This window comes from Neopsephotus bourkii, unplaced genomic scaffold (genome assembly GCF_033783945.1).
Source record: "Neopsephotus bourkii isolate Nb327-2 ecotype Australia unplaced genomic scaffold, CSIRO-AGI_Nbou_v1 NB_1765, whole genome shotgun sequence".
Classification (NCBI taxonomy): domain Eukaryota; kingdom Metazoa; phylum Chordata; class Aves; order Psittaciformes; family Psittacidae; genus Neopsephotus; species Neopsephotus bourkii.
Genome location: NW_026902239.1, coordinates 4113509 through 4136018, shown reverse-complemented (window position 1 = coordinate 4136018; position 22510 = coordinate 4113509). Strand labels below are relative to the sequence as shown.

The 22510-nt window shown below is 41.5% G+C and overlaps 1 protein-coding gene across 1 annotated transcript; it reads right to left on the bottom strand.

Annotated features, from left to right (window-relative positions):
- Positions 1–202: 202 nt before the first annotated feature.
- Positions 203–20454, bottom strand: IFNGR1 (interferon gamma receptor 1). Its single transcript, XM_061378105.1, has 7 exons — positions 20319–20454; positions 11103–11217; positions 10528–10700; positions 9702–9862; positions 8248–8425; positions 5613–5728; positions 203–927 (listed from the first exon to the last, which is right to left on the bottom strand). Exons 1-7 carry the CDS (start codon positions 20404–20406, stop codon positions 433–435), a joined length of 1326 nt encoding a protein of 441 aa, XP_061234089.1. The 5' UTR covers positions 20407–20454; the 3' UTR covers positions 203–432.
- Positions 20455–22510: the final 2056 nt, after the last annotated feature.

The following is a 22510-nucleotide window of genomic DNA, read 5'->3' as shown; positions in this document are numbered from 1 at the left end:
GCTCCCAAAACAGTTCTTGCACATCTCTATCATAACCAAGTGAAGGCCTTTTAAGCATTACGTTAAAATTAATCTTGAAAAGGCTTTGAAACTGGAGGAAATTAATACAGCTGCTGTTTTATACCCCTTCATGAAGAAACTCGTTCTCCACAGAGTACTGTTAAAGTGCTATTTCAAAAAGAATAGTGAATTATGTCATACAAACACTTCTAAAGTGGTTAATATGAAATTTCCCCCATACTTTTTATGCTGTTCTCAGGCACTATTCTCAGTGCCTGATCAGGATCCCATTGTCTATACTGTGCACTGGTTAATTCTCACTGGATCAGAGCAAATGCACCTTGTAGATTTTCATAATATAACCTGGACATTCCATAATCTTCAGTAATGCTGTTCGTCCTGAGTTCTGATTAAACACGACAGCTATCCTGGTTAGTCAGTTGGCCTGTAAGCAATCACAGGCTGTTCTTCACCAACATCTATCAACATATCTAATGGAACATGAGGCTTGTCATAGCCAGAAAACTTGAGACAGCTGTTTGGAATGACTGTTTGCTGTATTTCTGTGGCAGGAACCTCTGGACCTGAAGAGTTACAGCATATATCCGTTTGGCTACTGTCAGAAATAAAGTAATTCTCTCTTACTTTGTGATTTTGTTCATCATCAGCAGATACCTCCTCTGTGCTTTCCTGCACAGACACCTCTTCTGCTTTCGCTGGTGCTTCTGGCAGAAGAACAGAAGATACTCCTTCACTGGAGTTCTCAGGACTAGCAGTTTCTTCGTTTGGTTCTACCTCCAGTGAGGTTACTTGATCATTTTGTGGCAACACTGACTGGCCTGCCACGAAGCTTATTACAGACATGTATTTTACTTCCGATTTTGGTTCTGGAATGCTGTCTGTGTTCAGGTTTCTTATCACACTGACCTTAAATTGGAAAAAAATAAAAAAAAAAAAATCCCTTTTAGTTCCACATAACCTACTAATTTGCTTTATCGCCTGTCAAAAGTTTTGAGGTTGAAAAATAGAAAGTAACAAGTTCATAATACAGATTTAATGTTATTAAAACCAATCCCAACAGAAATTACCAAAAATAGAATCTGGCTAGGTCAATTAGACTACATCTGTGACTTGAACCGTTCCATTAACACTTTCATGCAAGCTTCTGTAAATGCTTTCTATGTGCAAACAAGTATGCAAGGACCAAATCCATTTCATGTTACCCACTGTATTTTAAGTTATTTCAAGTTTGCAATGTAGAGGAAACCAGTGAAGGAAGAAAAAGCTGTCATACTCTGCAACTAGCTGAGGAAAACTTTCATATTTAGAGCTAATGAGTGTAACTAAAATGCCTAATATTTTGTGGCAACTGTCTCAGCTAGGAGGGAAATGAATTTTGGCAAGAGATCTTTAAAACTACACGAGAACCTTTATGTGTACCCACTAGTCACATCTACGCTGAAGTCCTAATTATTTTCTCCTCCTTCCCCAAGCACTTCTTCAATGCTATGACAAGCTTTTAACATTTCACTTTGAAACTCCTCCCCATGAAGAACATGCCAATTCCTTCAATGGCCAGGCTGCACCCTGTTTTAAACATTTATGACATACTTTCAGGCAGTTTAGATTCTTTTATGTGTGTGTGTGTGTGTGTGTGTGTGTGTTTTCAAGGGCAATTTAGATTCTTTTATATACGTGTGTGTGTGTGTGTGTGTATGTGTGTGTTTTTCAAGGGCAGTTTAGATTCTTTTATATATATGTGTGTGTGTGTGTGTGTGTGTGTGTGTGTCTGTGTCTGTTTTTCAAGGGCAGTTTAGATTCTTTTATATATATATGTGTGTGTGTGTGTGTGTGTGTGTGTGTGTGTGTGTGTTTTCAAGGATACTTATGAAAATCAAGTAGGGTAAATTTTCAACTGTCTGATAGCATTTCCTAAAGCTAATAGAAAGCACAGGGAGAAAGGGTTACTCAATTAAAAAATGCCCTTTTCCAAATTTCACAATTCAATATATGTCTATAAGAGATGACCAAGTACTACAGATAAGCCAATTTCTTAGTAAAATGTACACACTCACTTTCTTCTGAGATACTCTGTAAACAAACAGTCTGACTGAAAAATCAGGTTGAGACAAATTTGGAAGAAAGGGATGTAGGTAGGAGGAGGAAAGGGAAAGAAAAATAATGTTGTTTTAAGAAAAGCTACAGATAGGCAAAAATAACCTCCCAGTCCAAATTAGTGTTAATAACTGAGCCATCAAAATCAGATGATCAAATCTGACTGTCCTTTTCCAGAATCTTCCTTGATCAGAAGGTTGTGAGGCTGTAACTTTGCAGTCTTGCCTTCACAGTGTGCTGACTTCATCAGAACTTCCTTCATCTCCCACTTCAGCCCCATACCTTCCCCCCCAGTTGCCCTGATATCTGTTGATGGTACTGTGGTTTAGACTGGATCAATGGAATTACTGGAGCTTAAAAACCAAACACCATCACTATAAAACCCTACCAAACACTCCCTGGAGAGCAGTTATTTGTAACCTAAGTGAGTTTTATAAACAGCTGGTTAGCTCCACTAAAGTGAGGTGGTCCCCTTGGCTACCACTGGAAAGCTAATAAAAATAGCATTAAGGTGACTCTTAACACTGAGAATATACCACAGTACAACCTAGCTGTCATTCAGCCATCATTCTCTCTGGATGTTCATTTTCTGTTATGCAGAAGCAGTCAGAATACTATATAAGTAATGTTCAGAGTGATTTCCATAAGCATGTATGGAAACCACCCATTCCTAAGAAGCAGAATCTTAGAAGATAGTTACAGAAATCAGAAAGCAATTAATAATGCACAGATACTAAAAATGTTATGAACAGCTGGTAGGATTAATGCACCTTTTGAAAACCTGTTCATACAGATACCTGAAAAAACACTGGATATTATGCTACACCAACACTGACCTTGAAGGGACCAGCACCTGTAATTTTAGGGGGAATAATGAAAATATTACTCCAATAGTCACACAGTAAGTGACAAGAGAAGACAATACGCTATGTAAGCCGGAATACTTGAGGAATGCAAATGAAAAGAAAATGCTAAAGAAGCTATGGCTAAAAGCTGCATTTACAACTTTCCATTTCTCTCCATACCAGTACATGCTACACTGAAGTTAAAACCTAAAACCAAGGACTTCTTGCTTCTGTTCTTAGGATTTTCACGTAGCTCTAAAAAAAAATAAAAATCAGTCCTAAAATGCGTTAAGGGACCACCTTGTACTCTCTGCAGTTTCAGCATTTCACAGTACCAGCTGGCAATACTAGAGATAGTACCCCCGAATAAAGTAAGTACCCTCTGTGCAACTACATCTAAGACTTTAGTTCTCAAAAAGGAAATTGTTTTTCTCTCAGTCAGTTTTTGACCAAAGCAAGACAATGCAAATAAACTCTTACTCCCATCCATGAAAGAAGACAGCGATCAGAATTAAAAGACTCTTGTAAGTTTCCTGGTACCAAAGGTTCTTTAAAAGTCACAGAGTGATGTCAACATAGCAATTCCTGCAGTTGTTTCTAACTTCCATGAGAAGTTTGCTTACTACACTAACTGGAATGCCATTCAAAGCATCTCAAGCAGCATGAGTAATTAAGATATGGTTGTTATATGAAGAGAATCATTTACTGCAAGCAAGTTGGTATTTTTCTTTTGTGCACATTATCTCATACTAGCAAACTGACAGCCAGTGAGTTTAAGCTGGATGACAGCAGTATTTCCTGGCATGTACTGGTGCTTAGATATCTTCCTGTCTTCAGTGGCAGTATCTGAGATTTCAGGTCTTCATTGTCTCAACAGACTAGCAAGATACACCAGTGAAAGCCAGGATAAAGGACACACATAAACCACATAAAAAAAAAAAAATCCATAGAACTTAAGGTACCAGTTTCTTAACTTTGTTTTCTAAGGGCTCATCCACCTACAAATTCCCAGTAATTTTAAGGTGCATATTTTCTGAGGAAAGTTTGAGAAGTCAGTTTCAAATCTTGTTAGGACCTTGACAAAATCTGCACAGCCTTTGCGTGGTCCACAACAATTTAATGCTGTGTAAATGCATGAACAGGAGACTGTGGTACTGCCCTGCAGGTGCTCACAAAGGGGGAAATATTCACAAAAGCTAATGAAGCAGCTTTTCTCTTCTAAGATGACAATTATTTGGGCAAGTATCAGTCAAAATTTACAGGACCAATTACAATCCTCCAAATCAAAAACATCGTATAACTAAAGAAGCCAAACAGAAAATTCTTACATTTCATGAATATCTGTAAGCGGTCTACAAATAATGTGAGAGAACACAGCCTTGACAAGTCAGTCAGGCTCACGAAAAGCATCAGCAGGTTGCAAAAAAGCTAACTTATGTATGAGCCAAAACACTGAAGCTGGTGCTTCTCAAGGATTCTCTCTCAGAGAGCGGATGTTTTCTACCCAGGAAAATATCTGCCACTATTTAAAGAGGCAGAGGGGGAAAAAAAGTGAAGTTAAAGTAGAGGAGATGCCTGTGGCGTACCAGTAAATCAAGGCCAGACTCCTTTGAAAGTGGGTATGCCCTTACCACAAATCTTACAACAAAAATCTAGTACAGGACAACTCACACAGAAGACAAACTGAAATGACTGAAGATGGTCGGTGGAAGAAGACAGCCTCCTGAAATACTTTTTTTGAGATAAACAAAAGAAAATGAATGCCTCTACCTACAGCTCGGCTCCTGTGATCCAGCAGAAGACTAGTATGATGAAGTCTTGTAAGGGAATCTGTCCATTCACTAAATACATATCCTGGTAGAATTCTACTAGGAAATGACTGACACGTTACTCTTGGGAGTCACAAGCAGCACAACGAAGACTAACTATAGAAAATATCTTTGGATCTAAACGGCAATGGATTTCTTTGTTTAATTTGGGTATACAAGAGCTGCAAGCGTAGCTGCTTGATGATTACCATTTTCTTAGTTCTCCTTCTGTTGGAGAATTTCAACTTGCTGAAAGTCACTCAAATGGTGTTTTAGCATCTACTTAAAGCCACCAGGAAGCAGATCATGGGAAGGCAGCAGTCCTAAGATACGACATCTTGCCTAGCCTTTAAAGAGATGGAAAAATCCCCCAGGTTTCATTTTCAGACAAGCTCAGGTAAAGCACAATGTTCATAATCTATACAGAAAGAAACGTCTAGTACACATTCTAAGGTCAGGTTCCCAATTTCAAGAAGTCTAGAGACAACTTCGTATCATTAAAGTTACTATTCAGATCATTTACATTATTTATTACTTTAAATGAGTAATCATAAAATAATCTATAATTAATTAGCTAAGTACTTATTTTACAGTCCCACATTAGTCATATCTGCAATTTGTATTTGTTACTAGAAACTTCAGTGAAAAAGGACATAATCACAGAATATCTTGAAGGAAGGGACCCATGCATCCAGTTGCACAAACTGTCAGAATACTAGACTGGTATAAATACTAAACATTTATGGTTAAAAAAAAAAAAAAGAGACAGGCATAAAGGTGTTATAGTTATAAAAGATAACTAGCTGGATATTAAAAAATCTGGTGCAGAAAAGTCTGAACTTACCAAAGACTTAGGTAGCTTTATGTTGTTCTTCCTTAGTTTTTTGCAGCCACAACATACTGTCAATATTAGGGTCAGGCTCACAATAGCGACACACAGAATGATGATGTTTTCTGTGCCTAAGGAGTTAGACAAAATCTGTTAGAAAGCACTGCTGTATCATTTAGAATAACTTCAAAAAAAGTAATAGCTCAGAATGACAAATATACATTATAGCCATGCAATTTACCACCTTTTTTTCACTAAAAAAAACCCTTCATTTATAAAGCATTATATCAAGTAAATCGAAATTAGAATTAGAATGAAGATTTTCAATTCATATAAACAAACGATGCTTTACAGAGCTAAAATTTTGCAATTAATTTTTTGTTCCTTAGAGATGATGGGGTGCATGAACAGATTTGTATGTCTTACATATACAGATTTGTATGTCTTACAGCTGTGTATGTCTTACACAGCTAAAATGTGACATTTTCCATAATCATAGAATCATAGAATAGTTAAGGTTGGAAAGGACCTTAAGATCATCAAGTTCCAACCCCCCTGCCATGGGCAGGGACACCTCACACTAAACCGTATCACCCAAGCCTTTATCCAACCCGGCCTTGAACACCACCAGGCATGAAGCATTCACAACTTCCTTGGGCAACCCATTCCGGGGCCTCCCACCCTCACAGTAAAGAACTTCTTTATATCTGATCTAAACTTCCCCTGTTTAAGTTTTAACCCATTACCCTTTGTTCTATCACTACAGTCCCTAATGAAGAGGTCCTCTCCAGCATCCCTATATGTCCCCTTCAGATACTGGAAGGCTGCTATGAGGTCTCCATGCAGCCTTCTCTTCTCCAGGCTGAACAGCCCCAACTTTCTCAGCCCATCTTCATACGAGAGGTGCTCCAGCCCCTGATCATCCTTGTGGCCCTCCTCTGGACTTGTTCCAACAGTTCCATGTCCTTTTTATGTTGAGGACACCAGAACTGCACACAATAGTCCAAGTGAGGTCTCACGAGAGCAGAATAAAGGAGCAGGATCACTTCCCTTGACCTGCTGGTCACGGTCCTTTTGATGCAGCCCAGGATACAGTTGGCTTTCTGGGCTGCAAGTGCACACTGCTGGCTCATGTTCATTTTCTCATCAACTAGCACCACCAAGTCCTTCTCTGCAGGGCTGCTCTGAATCTCTTCTCTGCCCAACCTGTAGCTGTGTCTGGGATTGCTCTGACCCAGGTGTAGGACCTTGCACTTAGCATGGTTAAACTTCATGAGGTTGGCATCAGCCCACCTCACACGTGTGTCAAGGTCCCTCTGGATGGCATTCCTTCCCACCAGCATATCAACTGAATCACACAGCTTGGTGTCATCGGCAAACTTGCTGAGGGCGCACTCAATCCCACTGTCCATGTCAGCGATGAAGATGTTAAACAAGACCGGTCCCAACACCGATCCCTGAGGGCCACCACTCGTTACAGGTCTCCAGCTGGACCCTGAGCTGTTGACCCTAACTCTTTGTTTGCAGCCATCCAGCCAGTTCTTTATCCACCGAGTGGTCCACCCATCAAATTGATGTCTCTCCAATTTAGAGACAAGAATGTCGTGTGAGACAGTGTTGAACAAGTCCAGGTAGATGACATCAACTGCTCTATCTCTGTCCATCAGTTCCGTAGCCCCCTCACAGAAAGCCACCAAATTGGTCAGGCAGGATTTCCCCTTAGTGAAGCCATGCTGGCTGTCACCAAGCACCTTGTTGCTTTTCATGTGCCTTAGCATGCCTTCCGGGAGAATGTGCTCCAAGATTTTGCCAAGCACACAGGTGAGACTGACTGGTCTGTAATTCCCTGGGTCATCCATTTCCCCCTTCTTGAAAATGGGGGTTATATTTCCCTTCTTCCAGTCATCAGGAACTTCACCTGACTGCCATGATTTTTCAAATATGATGGACAGTGGCTTAGCAACTTCATTTGCCAACTCCTTCACGACCCGTGGGATGAGGTCCCATGGTACCTTTTCATCAGGTAACATTGCTCTTATGTATAAAAAAAGGAACACAACCATGTCTATCAATTTTACCTCTCTTCTCTAGTTTTGGGCCATAATGAAGTAAGATTTAAAATTTTCTAAGAGGTTATTAGTAACATCTAAAATTTTCTAAGAGGTTATTTATATTATTATATAATGTTATACCTTTATTATATAAAGTTATCTCAACTTTATGACAAGTTTATAGCTGCTTCACACTCAAGGAAGTGTATGTACATGTTCCAAAATGACAAGACTAAGCAAAAAGCCATTTGTTAGAAGTGAGACAATCTTTCTGAAAACCATGTAACTTGATGAATGATCCATTTGTCATTTGTTAATTACATCAACCATCAGGTGCAATGGAAACAGGTTTTGTAATACCAATGAAGCAGGACAAGCACCCAAAGAAATTAAGGGTTACTTGAAAAATAATACAATTGTCAAAGGTCTGTAGAACTGGGAAGTGCTTTTGAGAAAGAATGACCATGTTTTCCCTTTTTTCATATTCCCCCACAAGCATCCAAGTCATTCCATGGCTGTATCAAAGCTTGAATACTTAGCTAGATCAGATCTCTAGTCAGACTCAGCATGTTTGTACTAAAGCTCTAGAATCCTCTTACTCAATGTCCACTTGAGAGGAATATCAATGCAGCTTTCTTCTGATGGGGCACCAATCATCAGACTGCCATATAAAGTTCCCTTTGCTGAAACACAGTAAGTGGAACCTTCATCAGGAACTGGGATGTTGACGCTACATTTATACATCGTACAGTTGTCTTCTGGGAACAATTTTTTGCTCTGTAATAAAAAAATTAAAGTCACATATCATTTGAGTCAACACAACAATATAGGTATTACAGTATCTACCAATACTTCTAAAAATCCTAAAACAGTATTTGGTATGGCTCCTACATTATCTATATGCCTTGCAAAAGCTGTGTAAACTTCAGCCACCAGTTTATGAGCTACCTTCAGATATTCTCTCTGATCAGACTTCCAGGTAAAATTTGTGCTGTTCATGGTCTAGATTTGCAGCCCTAATTCACTTATAAAACTTGTATATTGTCATGGCTTAACCTCAGCCAGTAACTCAGAACGATGCACCACCTGCTCACTCCCCACCCCTTTTTTCCCCCAGCTCCTAGAGGGAAGAGGAAGAGAATGGGAAGAATGTGACTCCTACGGGTTAAGATAAGAACAGTCCAGTAACTAAGGTATAACACAAATCACTGCTGCCACCACCAATAATAATAATGATATGGGAAATAACAAGGGAAGAGAATGCAACCGCTCACCACCTGCCGACTGACACCCAGCCCAACCCGTGCAGTAATCTAGCCCTTCCAGGTAACTGCCCCCAGTTTATATACTGGGCATGACATGCTGTGGTATGGAATACCCCTTTGGTTAGTTTGGGTCAGGCATCCTGTCTCTATTTCCTCCCCTCTTCCCTAGCAGAGCATGAGACTCACAAAGTCCTTAGTCAGAGTAAACATTACTTAGCAACAACTAAAAACATCTGCGTTATCAATTAGTGTTGTTCCCAGGCTGAAAGTCAAAACCACAGCACTGCACCAGCTACTAAGGAGAAAAATGACTGCTACTGCTGAAGCCAGGACATATGCATACGAAAAGGTAACTGTAAATAAACACATCTATTACAGTTTTCCAGAAAAACTAAATAAAATTATTATTAAATAAAACCAGTATCAGTTTCTTGAAAGGTTATCTTCCTAAATGAAAAGTCTAGCTAGACGAGTAAAAGGTGCATGAGTTACTAACGTTTTAGCATGCATGCAGAAACCATACCATGAGATCCAGTAACTATCTTGTGTACAACTAATACAATAATCTCATTTTTGTTATAAGACATCCATTTGGACAACTAAAATCCAGACCTTCCAGTCGCATATCTCACTGTGACACATTCACATTTTAGGGCATCAGTGGTCCTGTGTTACGCTCAACTCTTTTGTTGGCATCTGTTCCTCTATGTGTCACAGGAGTAAACATCTTGTTTGTAAGTTTAAGGTAAACAAGTATTTTTAATTTGAAGTTTTCATCTGGAACTCACCTGATTTTTACTATCCCGAAAAGTCACCAAGTACATGATCTCTGAATAAATGTCTTCAATCCCAGGAAAAAGCTCCACTGATGGGAATGCAGGATGGTAAATATCAACTACAATTTTATCACCACGCCTTGAGAGATTCAGTTTTGGTGGTCCTATTTTTCCTGCAATACATTGCACCTTTGCTATTAGGCCACAGCTTTTAACATAAAATATGCTATTTATAGGTACCTTTCATAAATTCAAAGATTTGAGACGAATTACATGCTTATTTCAATGCTGTTAATATTGAGTAGCTATGACACTTAGAGGTATTTGGATACATTCATGAATCTGCTTCTAAAACAGAAACAGAGATTGTCTGTGCAGAGCTTCACTGTTAAGCAACCCAACTGTCCTATATGCATAAGGCCATAAAAATTCAGATCACTGAAAACCAGAAAAAACTAGCAAAGGAATTAAATTTACATGTGAATAAGAACAAAATACAAAATACTTCTGACTAGATCCCATCATAAATTACAGTCAACTAAAAACAATACTGTTCTGAAACAAAAGTTACCTGAAAATCTAAACAAATCTCATCTTGAGCAACAGTACTCAGGAAACCTGATTCCCCATGGAAATGGCCTATGTGAATTTCCGGTATCTAATGATCTGACTAAACATACGCGTTCCAGCTAAAAACTTTCATACTTCATTTCATGCCAGACTCCTGAATTTATGACATTCACTCCCAAATGAGACACAACAATACAGCAAAAAGGATAATTACTAAGTTTTTTAACTTGGGAGGAAAATTACAAGGTTTAGTTTATGATGAACTTACCATGTTTTTGCAAAATAAACTCATTTGTCTCAACATACTCAGACTGTTGTGACCCAACAACAGCTTTAACTCGAAGCCAGTGAGAGGCAAAAGGCTCGTATATTTCCCCTGAGAGATCACAAAAATGGGCTGAAATGTTTACACAAGTTGAGACGATCTTATAGTAACCTAAACTGCAAAACAGATGAAAGAATAGTTAATACAATTTCAGCTGCACGGTATTGTACAATACACTGCTTGTGACAAAATATCTGGGAGGGTGACAGAGCACTGGCACAGGTTGCCCAAGGAGGCTGAGGTGTCTCCATCCCTGGATATATCAGAAGCGATCTCGACATGGCCCTGGGTGACCTGCTCTAGATGATCCAGCTTGAGCAGGGGGATTGGAACTACAGAGATGGCCTTCAGAAGTCCTTGCCAACCTCAACCACCCTGTTATTTGACAATTTCTCCATGAATTTACACACAGACAACCCTCACCTCATTGAAATAAAATAATTTACTATGGACTGATTGCTTTTTTATGCTTCTAGAGAATATCAGGTACAGGAAATGACAAAAGAGTAAGAACTTACTTGTAAGGTTTGATTTCCACAATAAAACGAGGAGTTTCAGACATAGGTGGGTACTGCCAATGCAAGACAGTTTTGAAATTTTCTGATGTTACTGTGATCTGCATTGGTGAAGGCACTACAAAAAACAGAAAAATTGCACTTTCATAAGCAGATCCAGCCAAACGTAAGAACAGCTAAATATATTTCCTAAATTACTTGGAAAAGGCAACATGCTAGAAATGACTGGAAAAATGAGACATAATAATCACAAATACTTCCCCTCAAATGGATTAGTTTGTCAACAGTATGAATAAGTACTAGTCCCATAAGATGATTTATTAATCTCACCTACAGAGACAGCTTTCTCACTGTTTGCAGTCCAAAACCTATATAACACACACACGTTGAAAACATGTCCATCAGATAGCCCATATCAGATTCTTAATCTATGGTGATTATACCCCTATGTTGGTATTATACGGGTATACCAACAAGGCACATAATATGAATCTATTTAAGTCAGAGGAAATTAATGCAGCTCCTGTAGATTTCTCTTGCTCTTAGAAACTGAAGTAGGAAGAAAATACCAAAGCTGCAGTACCAGGGTCTGTGGTTCAGAGGTGCCCTACTGAATCCTACGGTCTCTTTCCTAACTCAAGCTTGCCAAAACCACAACAGGCCTGCCAGGGAACACCTGTATTCAACACAAACTGCTGACAATGACATTTTTACCACTCCTGTAGTATTTTCAGAAAGCTGCAATGATGACTATAATAGACTACTAACATTTGTAAGGAATTTGAATACTGAAACTGTAATACAGTTCTATATACAGGAAAGCGCTTAAGAGTACATTCAGTAAACAACATCAAAGATAATGAAGTAAGACACACAAAAATAAACAGCAGCATGGATAGAAGCTTGCTGTATGAGACTATTTTAAGCACCAACGGTATTGGGGAAGCAGCTCCAGGGGAAGGAAAATTACATGATCTTCTAATTACTGAAGGCTGCCACATGGGATTCAGAAGGAGAAGAAGGAACCCGATGGTCACTCAACCTATTTTAATTGTTACTTCTTAGCTTCTCAATGTCTAGTTTGGCTTTCTTAATATATCTTTTGTGAAATGATGACAATTAACTCATATTTGACCTGCTCTACACTGCTGCTTGTTCATAAAGCGTTCCAACTTCACTCTGTGACATATTGAGGGAAAGTAAACATTTTTCACCTCTTGAGAACAAGACCACAAAGATGACACTCCACAGAAAGTAATACACAGAGGCCAAGATAATGCTATTAACCACGAAGACATGATACACATAACACACATCACTGCAAATGGTGCTGTGGTTTAGTTAAGTTTTAATACATTCAAAAGTGGTATTTCAGTTACTGGAAAAAGGAACACAACCATCAAATTCTCAACCACAAGAAAAAAAAGTGACAAGTTGACAGAAGAGGTGTCAAAGCACACAAGTGTTACCTCAAATTTTTAGCATTACTTCAAATTTTTAGTGTTAAGGCACAGCAGTAAGTCTTACAAAATTTTACTTTTGTGTACTCTTATACAAATAAAACTACGTTTAACAGAAGAGTGGAAAATGATGTCCCAGACCATATCTGAACTGATAGTAGAAGCTACATGGGCTTTTAGTTATGCTATTACATACCACTTGGCTTTCTCCTCCCTCATTCTTCTTCCCAACCCCACAATTTTGTGAGGTTTTTTTGTATGCATTCAAAGTTGCTACCCTGGATGCAAAGAAAGAAAACTTTCAGGCTACTCAGGGAGCTACTTAGCAGTATCCCCTGGGGATCTGCTTATGAGGGCTTTGGGATCCATGAGGGCTGGTCAGCTTTTAAGAAAGACCTTTTAGAGCACAGAAGGAGACAATCCCATGGTGTCCTAAGTCAAGCAAGCAGCTCAGACAAGCTTGGCTGAACAGGGAACTCCTCATGGAGCTCAGGAGGAAAAAGAAACTGTATGACCTCTGGAAGCAAGGTCAGGCTTTGCAGGAAGATTACAGAGCCGTGGTTTGGAGGAAGAAGACACAAAAAGCCAAAGCTAGAGCTGAAATTGGCCAGTGTTGTTTCAGACAAGAAGGGCTTTTTTAAGTACATTAATAGCAAATGGAGTTCTAAGGAAAACACTGGACCAATACTTGTTGAAGATAGTCACTTAACAGGGATGAAGAAAAAGCAGAGCCATTCAATGTTGGGGTTTTTTGCAGGTTTTTGGTTGGTCTCGTGTTGTTCGGTTTTTGTTTTGGTTTGGTTTTTTTTTCGGTCTGTAATAATCATAGAATCACAGAATAGTTAGGTAGATGTTGGGATACCTGATCCTCCAAGTCAGAGGACCCTGACTGCGGGAACAGTGACTTACTTCAGTGAGCACTGAAACTTTAAGTGGCCAGCTGTATCAGCTGAATGTTCACAAATCCATTGGGCCTGATGGGATTCACCCCACAGCACTGAAGAAGCTAGCAAATGTTAGAGTAGGATGCTTCTTGATCATCTACCAAAGTCCTGGGGAGGTTACCATTAACTGGAAACCAGCCAACACTACTCCAGTTTACAATACGAGCATGAGGGAAGACCCAGGAAGCTACAGATCTGATAGGCAACTTCAGTACCTGGAAAATTTATGGAGAAGACCATACTGGGTGCAACTGAAAGACATTTAAGAACATCACAGTCATCAGGCACAGTCAACATAGGTTCAAAGGAAAAGCCCTGTTAAACTAATTTAATATCCTTCTACAATAAGGTCATCTGCCAGGTGGATGAGGGGAAGGCAGTAGATGTAGTTTTCCTCTGGATTTCAGTAACACTTTTGCTAGTGTTCTTCACAGCATCCTTCTGGACAAATTGTCCAACTCTGAGATGAGCAGGTACCTGGTGCTCTGGGTGAAGAACTGGCTAAACAGCAGGGCTCAAAGCGTTGTAGTGAATAGGGCTACATGTGGGTGCCTCAATTCTAGGACCCGTTCTTATCAGCATTTTTGCCAATGATCTGGATGCAGAGGGATCTACATAGATTAGAGCACTGGACACTGATTAATGGGATGAAATGCAAGAAGTCCAAACGCCAGATTATGTACCTTGGACAGAGTAACTCTGGGCACAAGTATAAACTCAGAGGGGAGTGGCATGGCAATGTAATGCTCTGAAGTACTTGTGAGCTTCAACTCAACTAAAAACTAAACAATCAAAAGCAACTAAAAAGCAACTAAAATGACTCTACTCCTCCACAGCTTCATGAAAGACTATACAACTTAAGCCTCTGCTCTTCTACCCAGAGATCATTTTTAACACACTCCAGCTCTGAGACTACAAAGGGACTAGCAGAGAACAAACTTTCCTCAGTAAGACAACTTTCTTCACAAACGATACCACCATGCAAATCCCTTTACCAGGCACCAGGAACATCACCATCAACATCAATACCTCTGATGGCACTACAAGTTGGCTTTGATCACTTACAGGAACGAGCTTTACACAGACTGCTACCATATGGTGGCAAAGATTCAGTAGGTGGGACTACTATGTGATGTATTTACATATATATAATCAAATACCTTCTCAATGTGCAATTATCATAGAATCATAGACCAGAAAGGACCTGAAGACCATCTAGTTCCAACCCCCTGCCATGGGCAGGGACACCTCACCTAGACCGTATCACCCAAGACTCTGTCCAACCTGGCCTTGAACACCGTCAGGGATGGAGCATATACCATTTCTTTGGGCAACCCATTCCAGAGCCTCACCACCCTCACAGTAAAGAGCTTCTTCCTTTTATCTAACCTGAATTTCCCCTTGTGAAGTTTAAACCCATCATCCCTTGTCCTGTTGCTACAGTCTCTGATGAAGAGTCCTTCTCCAGCATCCCTGTAGGCCCCTTTCAGAAGGCCGCTATGAGGTCTCCGTGCAGAATTATTTTCTCCAGGTTGAACAGCCCCAATTTTCTCAGCTCATCTTTCTACAGGAGGTGCTCGAGCCCCCAATCATCCTTGTGGCCCTCCTCTGAACTTGCTCCAACAGCTCTATGTCCTTCGTATGTTGAGGACACTAGAACTGCACACAGTACTCCAGGTGGAGTCTTATGAGAGAATTAACTAATGTATTTCAGTTCTGTTAATTAACATCTTCAGAAAACTTACATAGTGGACAGGAAGGAAATACATGTGGGAGGAAAACCAATGCAACCAAAAAGACTTGTTTTACTGCAAATATGGGCTGCTTGGTTTCAGGCTGCTAAGAAATAATGGGTTCTTTTGGTTTGTTGTTTCGTTTTTTTTCCAAAGTAAAAGGAACAAGTATACCTAGTTGCATCTTCTAAGACTAACTCATACAACTAATCCACTAGTTGCATACAATATATGATGCCATTCTGCTTCAAAACCATTCATCAAGCCGGAAGAAATGCTTGCTTGTATCTACAAGACAAGTTAACTTGTCTTGACTTGTCTTATTTTGTACATTCACTTCCCCAAGTTGAAAATGCCACACCACACATCCTTCACAACTCTCATGAAGGTCAAACACACACAGAAAATTTTTATACTAGCTTGAAACTACACTATCTTATTCACTATATAAAAGCTCCTGAATAACACTATGTATAGAAAGGACTCAATGAAACAGAAGTTTGAAGCAAGCATAAATTCAATAAACTCTGTTTTTAAGCATATACAGAAGGACTTGATTTTTACATATATATATATGTATATGTAATACACGTATATGTAGATGTTTCACCAGACCATTGAGCCTCAGCAATGCATCACCCAACAGCAAAAATCAAAACAATGAACTACAGAAAGACAAGCTATGAAAAAAAAAATTAAAAAAAAATGAAAACATCTGTTGAAAGTCTCCTCCTTTCTTCTGGATTTCCATGAAAACCCAACAAATCCTTATAATACCCAAGTGATACACTACAGGAAAATAGTTTTAAGCCACTTCGATAGGCCAAGAGGGACAACAGTTTGAACTCTTCTGTGGATTCATGCCAAATGTTTAACTCGTTCTTTAACCAGCTGAAAGACAGCCAGACACATCACACTAACAGATCAGTCCCTTCTGGTCCTCTGACTGGGAATACAGTGTGCTTTCCTTATGCCAGCCCTGTGCTCCACTTGAGCTCCTATATCCACTTCAACTGCGTCCAGAAAGGGTAGCAGCTTTGGTGACTGCACAATTGTGAAAAACTAACTCTCCTCAGCTTTCACCACCACTGAAAGAGACGACAAGGGAAAAAAAGATCAGAAAAGTCCACACTACCCAAGGAAACTCTCACAGGACTTTGCAGCCATACACAGTGAAGAAAAAGAAAAAAATGCAAGTGTCAAGAAGGCAGCCAATGCCCTGAAAAACAGGCTCAGAGAGTAGTAAACCAGTGCCAAGAAGGGTGAAAAACAGCATATAAAAAGAATTAGTCTGTTTCTGAAAGCTGCATTTCCTTCTAGAATGGCCCTCTTTAATAATTCAGAGTCTCACTTCAATCTGTTCTGAATCAAGCAAGACTGGCCTGTATTAAAGCAGGGTACAGCCACCTGGTGACTAGAAGAGAGCTAGGAGCACTGCCCAGAACTGCAGGACAGAATTTTAGCTGCAAGAGGTTGGCACTTAGCACAGGCAGCAAGAGCATCAAGCACATGCCATAGGAAGAAACTGGAAGTGACTGATACACTGATGTCCAAGTACTGGCCCTGTCCACTGCCACGCTCCCCTTGAAGGTAGTACGCCTGGGTTAACATGCATCTATCTCTACTGTGCACATCTGGCACTGAAGACGAACAGCCCAGCTACTGCTAGTCAGGCTGCTGGAGGGTAGAGCACCTGTTTGGCTGGCTTTGGTGGTGTGAGAGACAACAGAGATCACATTCCACTGTCCAGTGTCTCAAAGACTGGTGTGAGGAGCCAAAGTCCACTGTCCCAAAGACGGGTGCGAGAAGCCGAGATCACATTCTGCTGTCCATTGCCTCAAGGACTGCTGGTGATGGGAAACTGCTGATGAGACTATACAGTCAACATGTTCAGCAGAAACAGCCTGACTACAGACAGGCACAGCTGCAGAGCTGATTGCAAGATCAATGAAACTGGATGTGGGGGATCAACCAGGAATGTGCAATACTTCATACTGCCATGGAAATTAACAATAAGAACACAGGTACTTCCCCCTAACGCATAATAATTGACAGACCAGCAAAAAACAAGCAGCAAGGTGCCAAAAAAAATTTGCTTCAGCTACCTGATCGACTGCCTTCTAAGTGGCAGCACCCACACAGCATATGTGGAAAGGTTTCATGTGCCAGCCTTTACTCATTTCCATTTGTCCCTCCAAAAGCAACCCAGAGCACATACATCTCTTGTAATGCTGCTCCTATACCCTGATTGTACTTCCTTAGCTACTAAAACCAATCTTAAATTAGTGCATGTAACAGCAATTTCATGCAGATTGTTCTACCAGAAGTTCTCAAAGGATCTTAAATTAAAAAAGGAAACCACATTCTATTTACAAATGAAGGAAGTACAAAGACCAGGGGTAAAATTTAAAGCTATTAATTTTTTAAATATTTAGTAAAATTAAATTAATGATTTCATAAGAATCAGGAATAAACACTATACACAGTATTTAATGCACTTTTGCAGCTTCTAAGTACAGGAGGTTTTCATTTTCCCAGGGCTCAGAGGTTTGACACTGTTCCACAAAACTCTTAAAATCATTGTTTACAATAAAAATCTCAAGGTGGTATGCTGTACCAAGAAGAGAGGCAGACCTAGACCACCATCTTAAGAATACCACAGGAAGTTGCACAAATGGACATTTTAAAAACTACTGTAGTAGTAGAAGCTAAATACTGTTTTATCTATTATATGACTCTTCTTCCCTTTTGTTACAGCTGATATCCAAAACCAGCACTTTCTCATCTAATCTGTTTTCGTTTGCAGCTGGACAGACAACTGCTATGATTGCCAATAATCTGAACCACAAAAGAACAGGTCAAGACTACCAAGGTTATCACACACACGAGAAAGTCAGCCACAAAAATTAAGTGCACACATCACCTTGGAAACCTGGCTTTCAATGTGCATGAAGCACCAGAACCTCTACCACAGTCTCCAAATCTTCTACTACTGTAATCTTGACCAGGGACCTCCTCTTCCAGGGTACTATAATGCAGATTGAGAGTTCCCATCAGCGAGTGCCCAGCTCCACTGATGAGTCACAGACCTGTCAATGCAGGCAGGTTAGGCACCCAGCTGTAGGAAAGGCAGGGGTGTTCACAGCTACTCAAACATCTGCTGTTAGGTTCTGGCTTTTCTAAGGAAAACTGTGTCCTAGAAAAGATGATAAAGATGTTCCTCATTGCACACTCAGCCTTGAGATACATATTACACTACTGGCACACTGAAAGCCCTACTGAGATTTAATAATAATAATAAAAAAAAAAACCAACAAAAAAACCCCAACACCATAAAACTGCAAAGGAAAGCATCTTAAACAAGCTTCGGAATTCCCCTTCTGGTTGTGGCCAACCTGAGTGCAAGGCACCAGGAAAACTTGTGTTTTCAAAACACAACTTGGAAGCATATTCTGCTTCTTTCATCTGAGGGTTTGCTGTACTCACGTGAAGCAAAATCAGCTTTTTTGCTTCTAGGGAGCTTGCTACATCAACTAGACCTCAGCACTGCTCTATAGTCTTAGACTGAGGTAACTGATGTGCTAGACTAGGCTGGATTATGCCAGGTTTGTTTTGCAAAAAGCTATTTACTGGCATTGTGTTTTTTTACCTTAAAATTGCATAATGCAATGTAAAAGTAGCATATTCTACTAGCAATAAAAGCAAGCCCTCGAAAGAAGTGAAGTCAAATCTTGAAAACCAGTATTTAATATATCAAGCCTCTTTACTGCTAAAATATGGAAAACAAGGGGAGATTCCCTCTGAGGTTTACCAGATAACTATTAACCACCAAGTCCAACAAACTGGATACACTAAATGTAAACTACCAAGGGAGAAGTCGGCAGGCATATTACCGTTTTTATTGCTCCTAGTCCACATCAGGTAAACCTACTAAAGTCCCAATATGTTGTGGCCTACCATGGATCTAAACAACATAAAACCCCAGCGTACCTGCACTGTGCAGGTGCACATTCCAAGGAGCCTGAGCACCTACAATCAAGTGGGTAAAACTCAGAAGAGTACTGCTACACTACCTAGTATGTGGACACGGTTCCTATTCAACCCCTTTCATGAAAGACATGTAACACTGTGTACAACTCTCAGTAGTAGAAACTAAATGCATGTTCTCTTTTGACCTGAGCTATTAGACAGCAACCTCTGGTTTTAATGAACTGTTCCGCTTTGAGGTGAAACTTACAAACCAGACTGAACATATTTCTTGCATAATTCATTTGCAACAACCCTGAACAGACAAAACCCTGCTCTTTGCTGACAGTGCTTGGCTGGAAAGTGCCCCCCCTTCTGAAGTCAATATCAAGGGTTTGTCTGGACCCCCCCCGACTCACACTCCCCATCTTTGCACTGAAATTCCCAATTTCTCCAGTTTTTTTGGACACGCACATTTATAAAGTACCGCGGAGTCGGCCTGATAGATGCACACCCTGCATCGCCTACCTTACAAAAAGTACAAACACCAGCGGCTGTCAGACACCTTACCGTAAGGGCATGTAACCATTTACTGCGGGCGCCATAACGGCAGATAATGCCTCTAACAGTAACCAGAAAGCAGGAACACGTTCAAAACACACCGAAGGCGCGGTGCCAAAAAAACGGGTTGGCGTGCCGCTTCAGCACTTCCCCGGCAAATCTGTCTCGCAACCCAAAGAGCTCAACCGGTACAGGGTCTCCTCGGTGTGACAAGAGGGCACAGACCTCTAGCAGGGGGACTATCATGTCTGTGCGTGAAGCCGAACAAGGCGCGACCCAAGCCACCGCCCATCCTCCGGGCGCAAAGCCAGGCGCCACCGCTTCCACTGCGGCTCCCTGTGCCCGCGGAGAACGGCGACAGGGACGCGTGGCCGCGGGCCCCACCGCGGCGCTAGCCCACGAAGGGCTCCAGGACAGGGCACAGTATCAACGGCGTCGCCAGTTCCGGGCCCGCCACCCCTCTCCGCGCCCCTCAGGGGCTCATGCTGACAGCCTCCAGCCCACACCGTCCCGTCCCGCTCCATCCCCCCTCCCCGTCCCGTCCCAGCCCGCTACCTGCGGGAGGCTGCTCGCCCTGGGAGGCCGCGCTCCGGCGGGGTGCCATTAGCGCCGCCAGCGCCAAGAGGGCCACAGGCACCCGCATGGCGCTCGCCTGAGAGGGAAAGCGCAGGCCACCCCTTTCCGTAATGCCCCGCCGCTCCCCTCTCCGCTCCTCGCTGGCGCCTGCGCGCTGAACTCCCAGCCAGCGAGGGCGGGAAGGGGCGGGTGATTCCGCTCACAGCGGGGGTGCGGAGGCGTGGGTAACTGACGGGCATCGGAGGGCCGGGTTTGGGCAGGGGCTGGGGTGGGCTTTAGGGGGCTTTGGGTTGGGGGCGGCCATGGAGCCTATAGGGGATGTAAGGGCGGAGTTATAAGGACTGTTAGCCTTCGCGGTGCCTTGGTTTTGTTAACTTCGTGTTCTAAGTGGCGATACTGCGTCATATCTCTAAGCCCCAGCCGCTCGCCGAAAAGCCATCACCCTCCTAATCACGCTGGGACTTGAGCGCTCTTCACGTCTCTTAAAGTACACAAAGTGTCCATCCTGTGGAGTTGTTTCGGAAGCAGTGCTTTGACTTCATACGTGTAGCGGAGTCGTAATGTACACTGAGAGATTTTATTTAACCTGAATTTTCAGGCATTTCAAAGAACTAAATGAAGCGCTGCCAAACAAGATGGAGATTGCAGCTTTTCCCATGCCCCTGTTTCTGTGTCTACCGCCCATTGTCCAGTGCCAGGTAATTATGCACCTTAACCATTCAACCTCAAGGTCATCCTGGGCCAGATGAGGAGAAGGAGACAGAGCAGACCCTCTTCTGCTATGCACCTCCCCAGCTGTAAGGAGCATGTAGCAGCTTCTTAGGCTCTTGTCACAGATTCTGCACATAACCTTTTCTAGACCTAAAATGGAGATACCTTGATAAATCCTTGACATGCTTCTTCTCAGTGAAGAGTGGGGTTGATTGAAGAATAGGGTGGATTGGAAAATGGGGTTAGTTGAAGAATAAGGTTGATTGGAGAATAAGGTTGTAAACAAGTAACCTTGTGCTTTGTTAGCAACTATAGAGAAAACAAAAATTGCTAAGATAAGCTTTGCCAGAAACACCTAGTGGTTACTGATATGACAATGATCCTAAAACAAAGTGATGAAGAAATAACCACTGGGGTCCGAAAGCCGACTACCACATCTTTGTATGCATACAGGAGGCATTGTCTAAGAAGTATGGTGTAATGTATGTGATCTAATGAATGTGTGTGTTTAAGGACAATATAATCACAGCCTGGTTGATGCCTGGGAGAGACACGCTTGGAGGAGCTATCCCCCGTGTCTCCCAGTGCCACAATAAAGAATACCTGCTTGTCAACTGAAAACTTTGTTGGCGAGTTCCTGGAGTTTTCTCTGAATCATCAGCCTTTCAGAAGTTAGAAAGGAGGTGACAGAGCTACTTGCCATTATGCTTCTGTTTTACACCTCTCTTGGACATTTACGTCAGCCGCTTCCTTGCCTTTACTTCCTGTCCCAAGTTTTGCCCTACTACCTGGACATAGGTGTGGAGGAACTGCTTTTCTTGCCATCAGCGTTTAAAAAACGCTGATTTGCTGGAGGGGTTGGGAATGAGTAGCAAAGAGAGGGGAGATAGGAAGCCAGCAGTGCATGTTGAGTAAACCACCTCACTGGTATGGCCTCAGAAATGGTGGTGTGCCCAGAGGTGATAAGGTGCTGCTGTGTTACTACACTCACAGACTAACCTTTGTGCTTAATGCAAATGCAGTAACAAGTTTCACAGCGCTTACCTGTCTTGATTGAAATACTGACTGCTCACTGGCATGTGGATTTTAACTTCCTGAATGGTGGCGTGCTTGCATAGTATTTTCTAGTACATAGAGATAGGGTGAGAGGAAATGGCCTGAAGCTGTGTCAGGGGAGGTTTAGATTGGATACTGTGAGAGGATTTCTTTAGGAAGAAGGTTGTGAAGCATTGCCCAGGGAAGTGGTTTGATTCACCATCCCCATAGGCCTTTAAAAGGTCAAAAAAAATATAGTGGGGTGCTTAGGAACATGGTTTAGTGGTGGACTTGACAGTGCTGGGTTAACAGTTGGACTTTATGACCTTAAAGGACTTTTCTAACCTAAATGAATCTGTGATTGAAATGGTATTTTACACAAAAGTAAGTGAGAACAAGGAATGACCAGCTGTGACTAGAGGCTG

Coding starts and splice junctions, on each gene's coding strand:
- IFNGR1 (XM_061378105.1), bottom strand. CDS start 20,406: ATGCGGGTGCCTGTGGCCCTCTTGGCGCTGGCGGCGCTAATGGCACCC. Junction 9,863..10,527: donor GTTTATTTTGCAAAAACATG/GTAAGTTCATCA, acceptor AATGTATTGCAG/GAAAAATAGGACCACCAAAA. Junction 8,426..9,701: donor TTCGGGATAGTAAAAATCAG/GTGAGTTCCAGA, acceptor TTTTTATTACAG/AGCAAAAAATTGTTCCCAGA.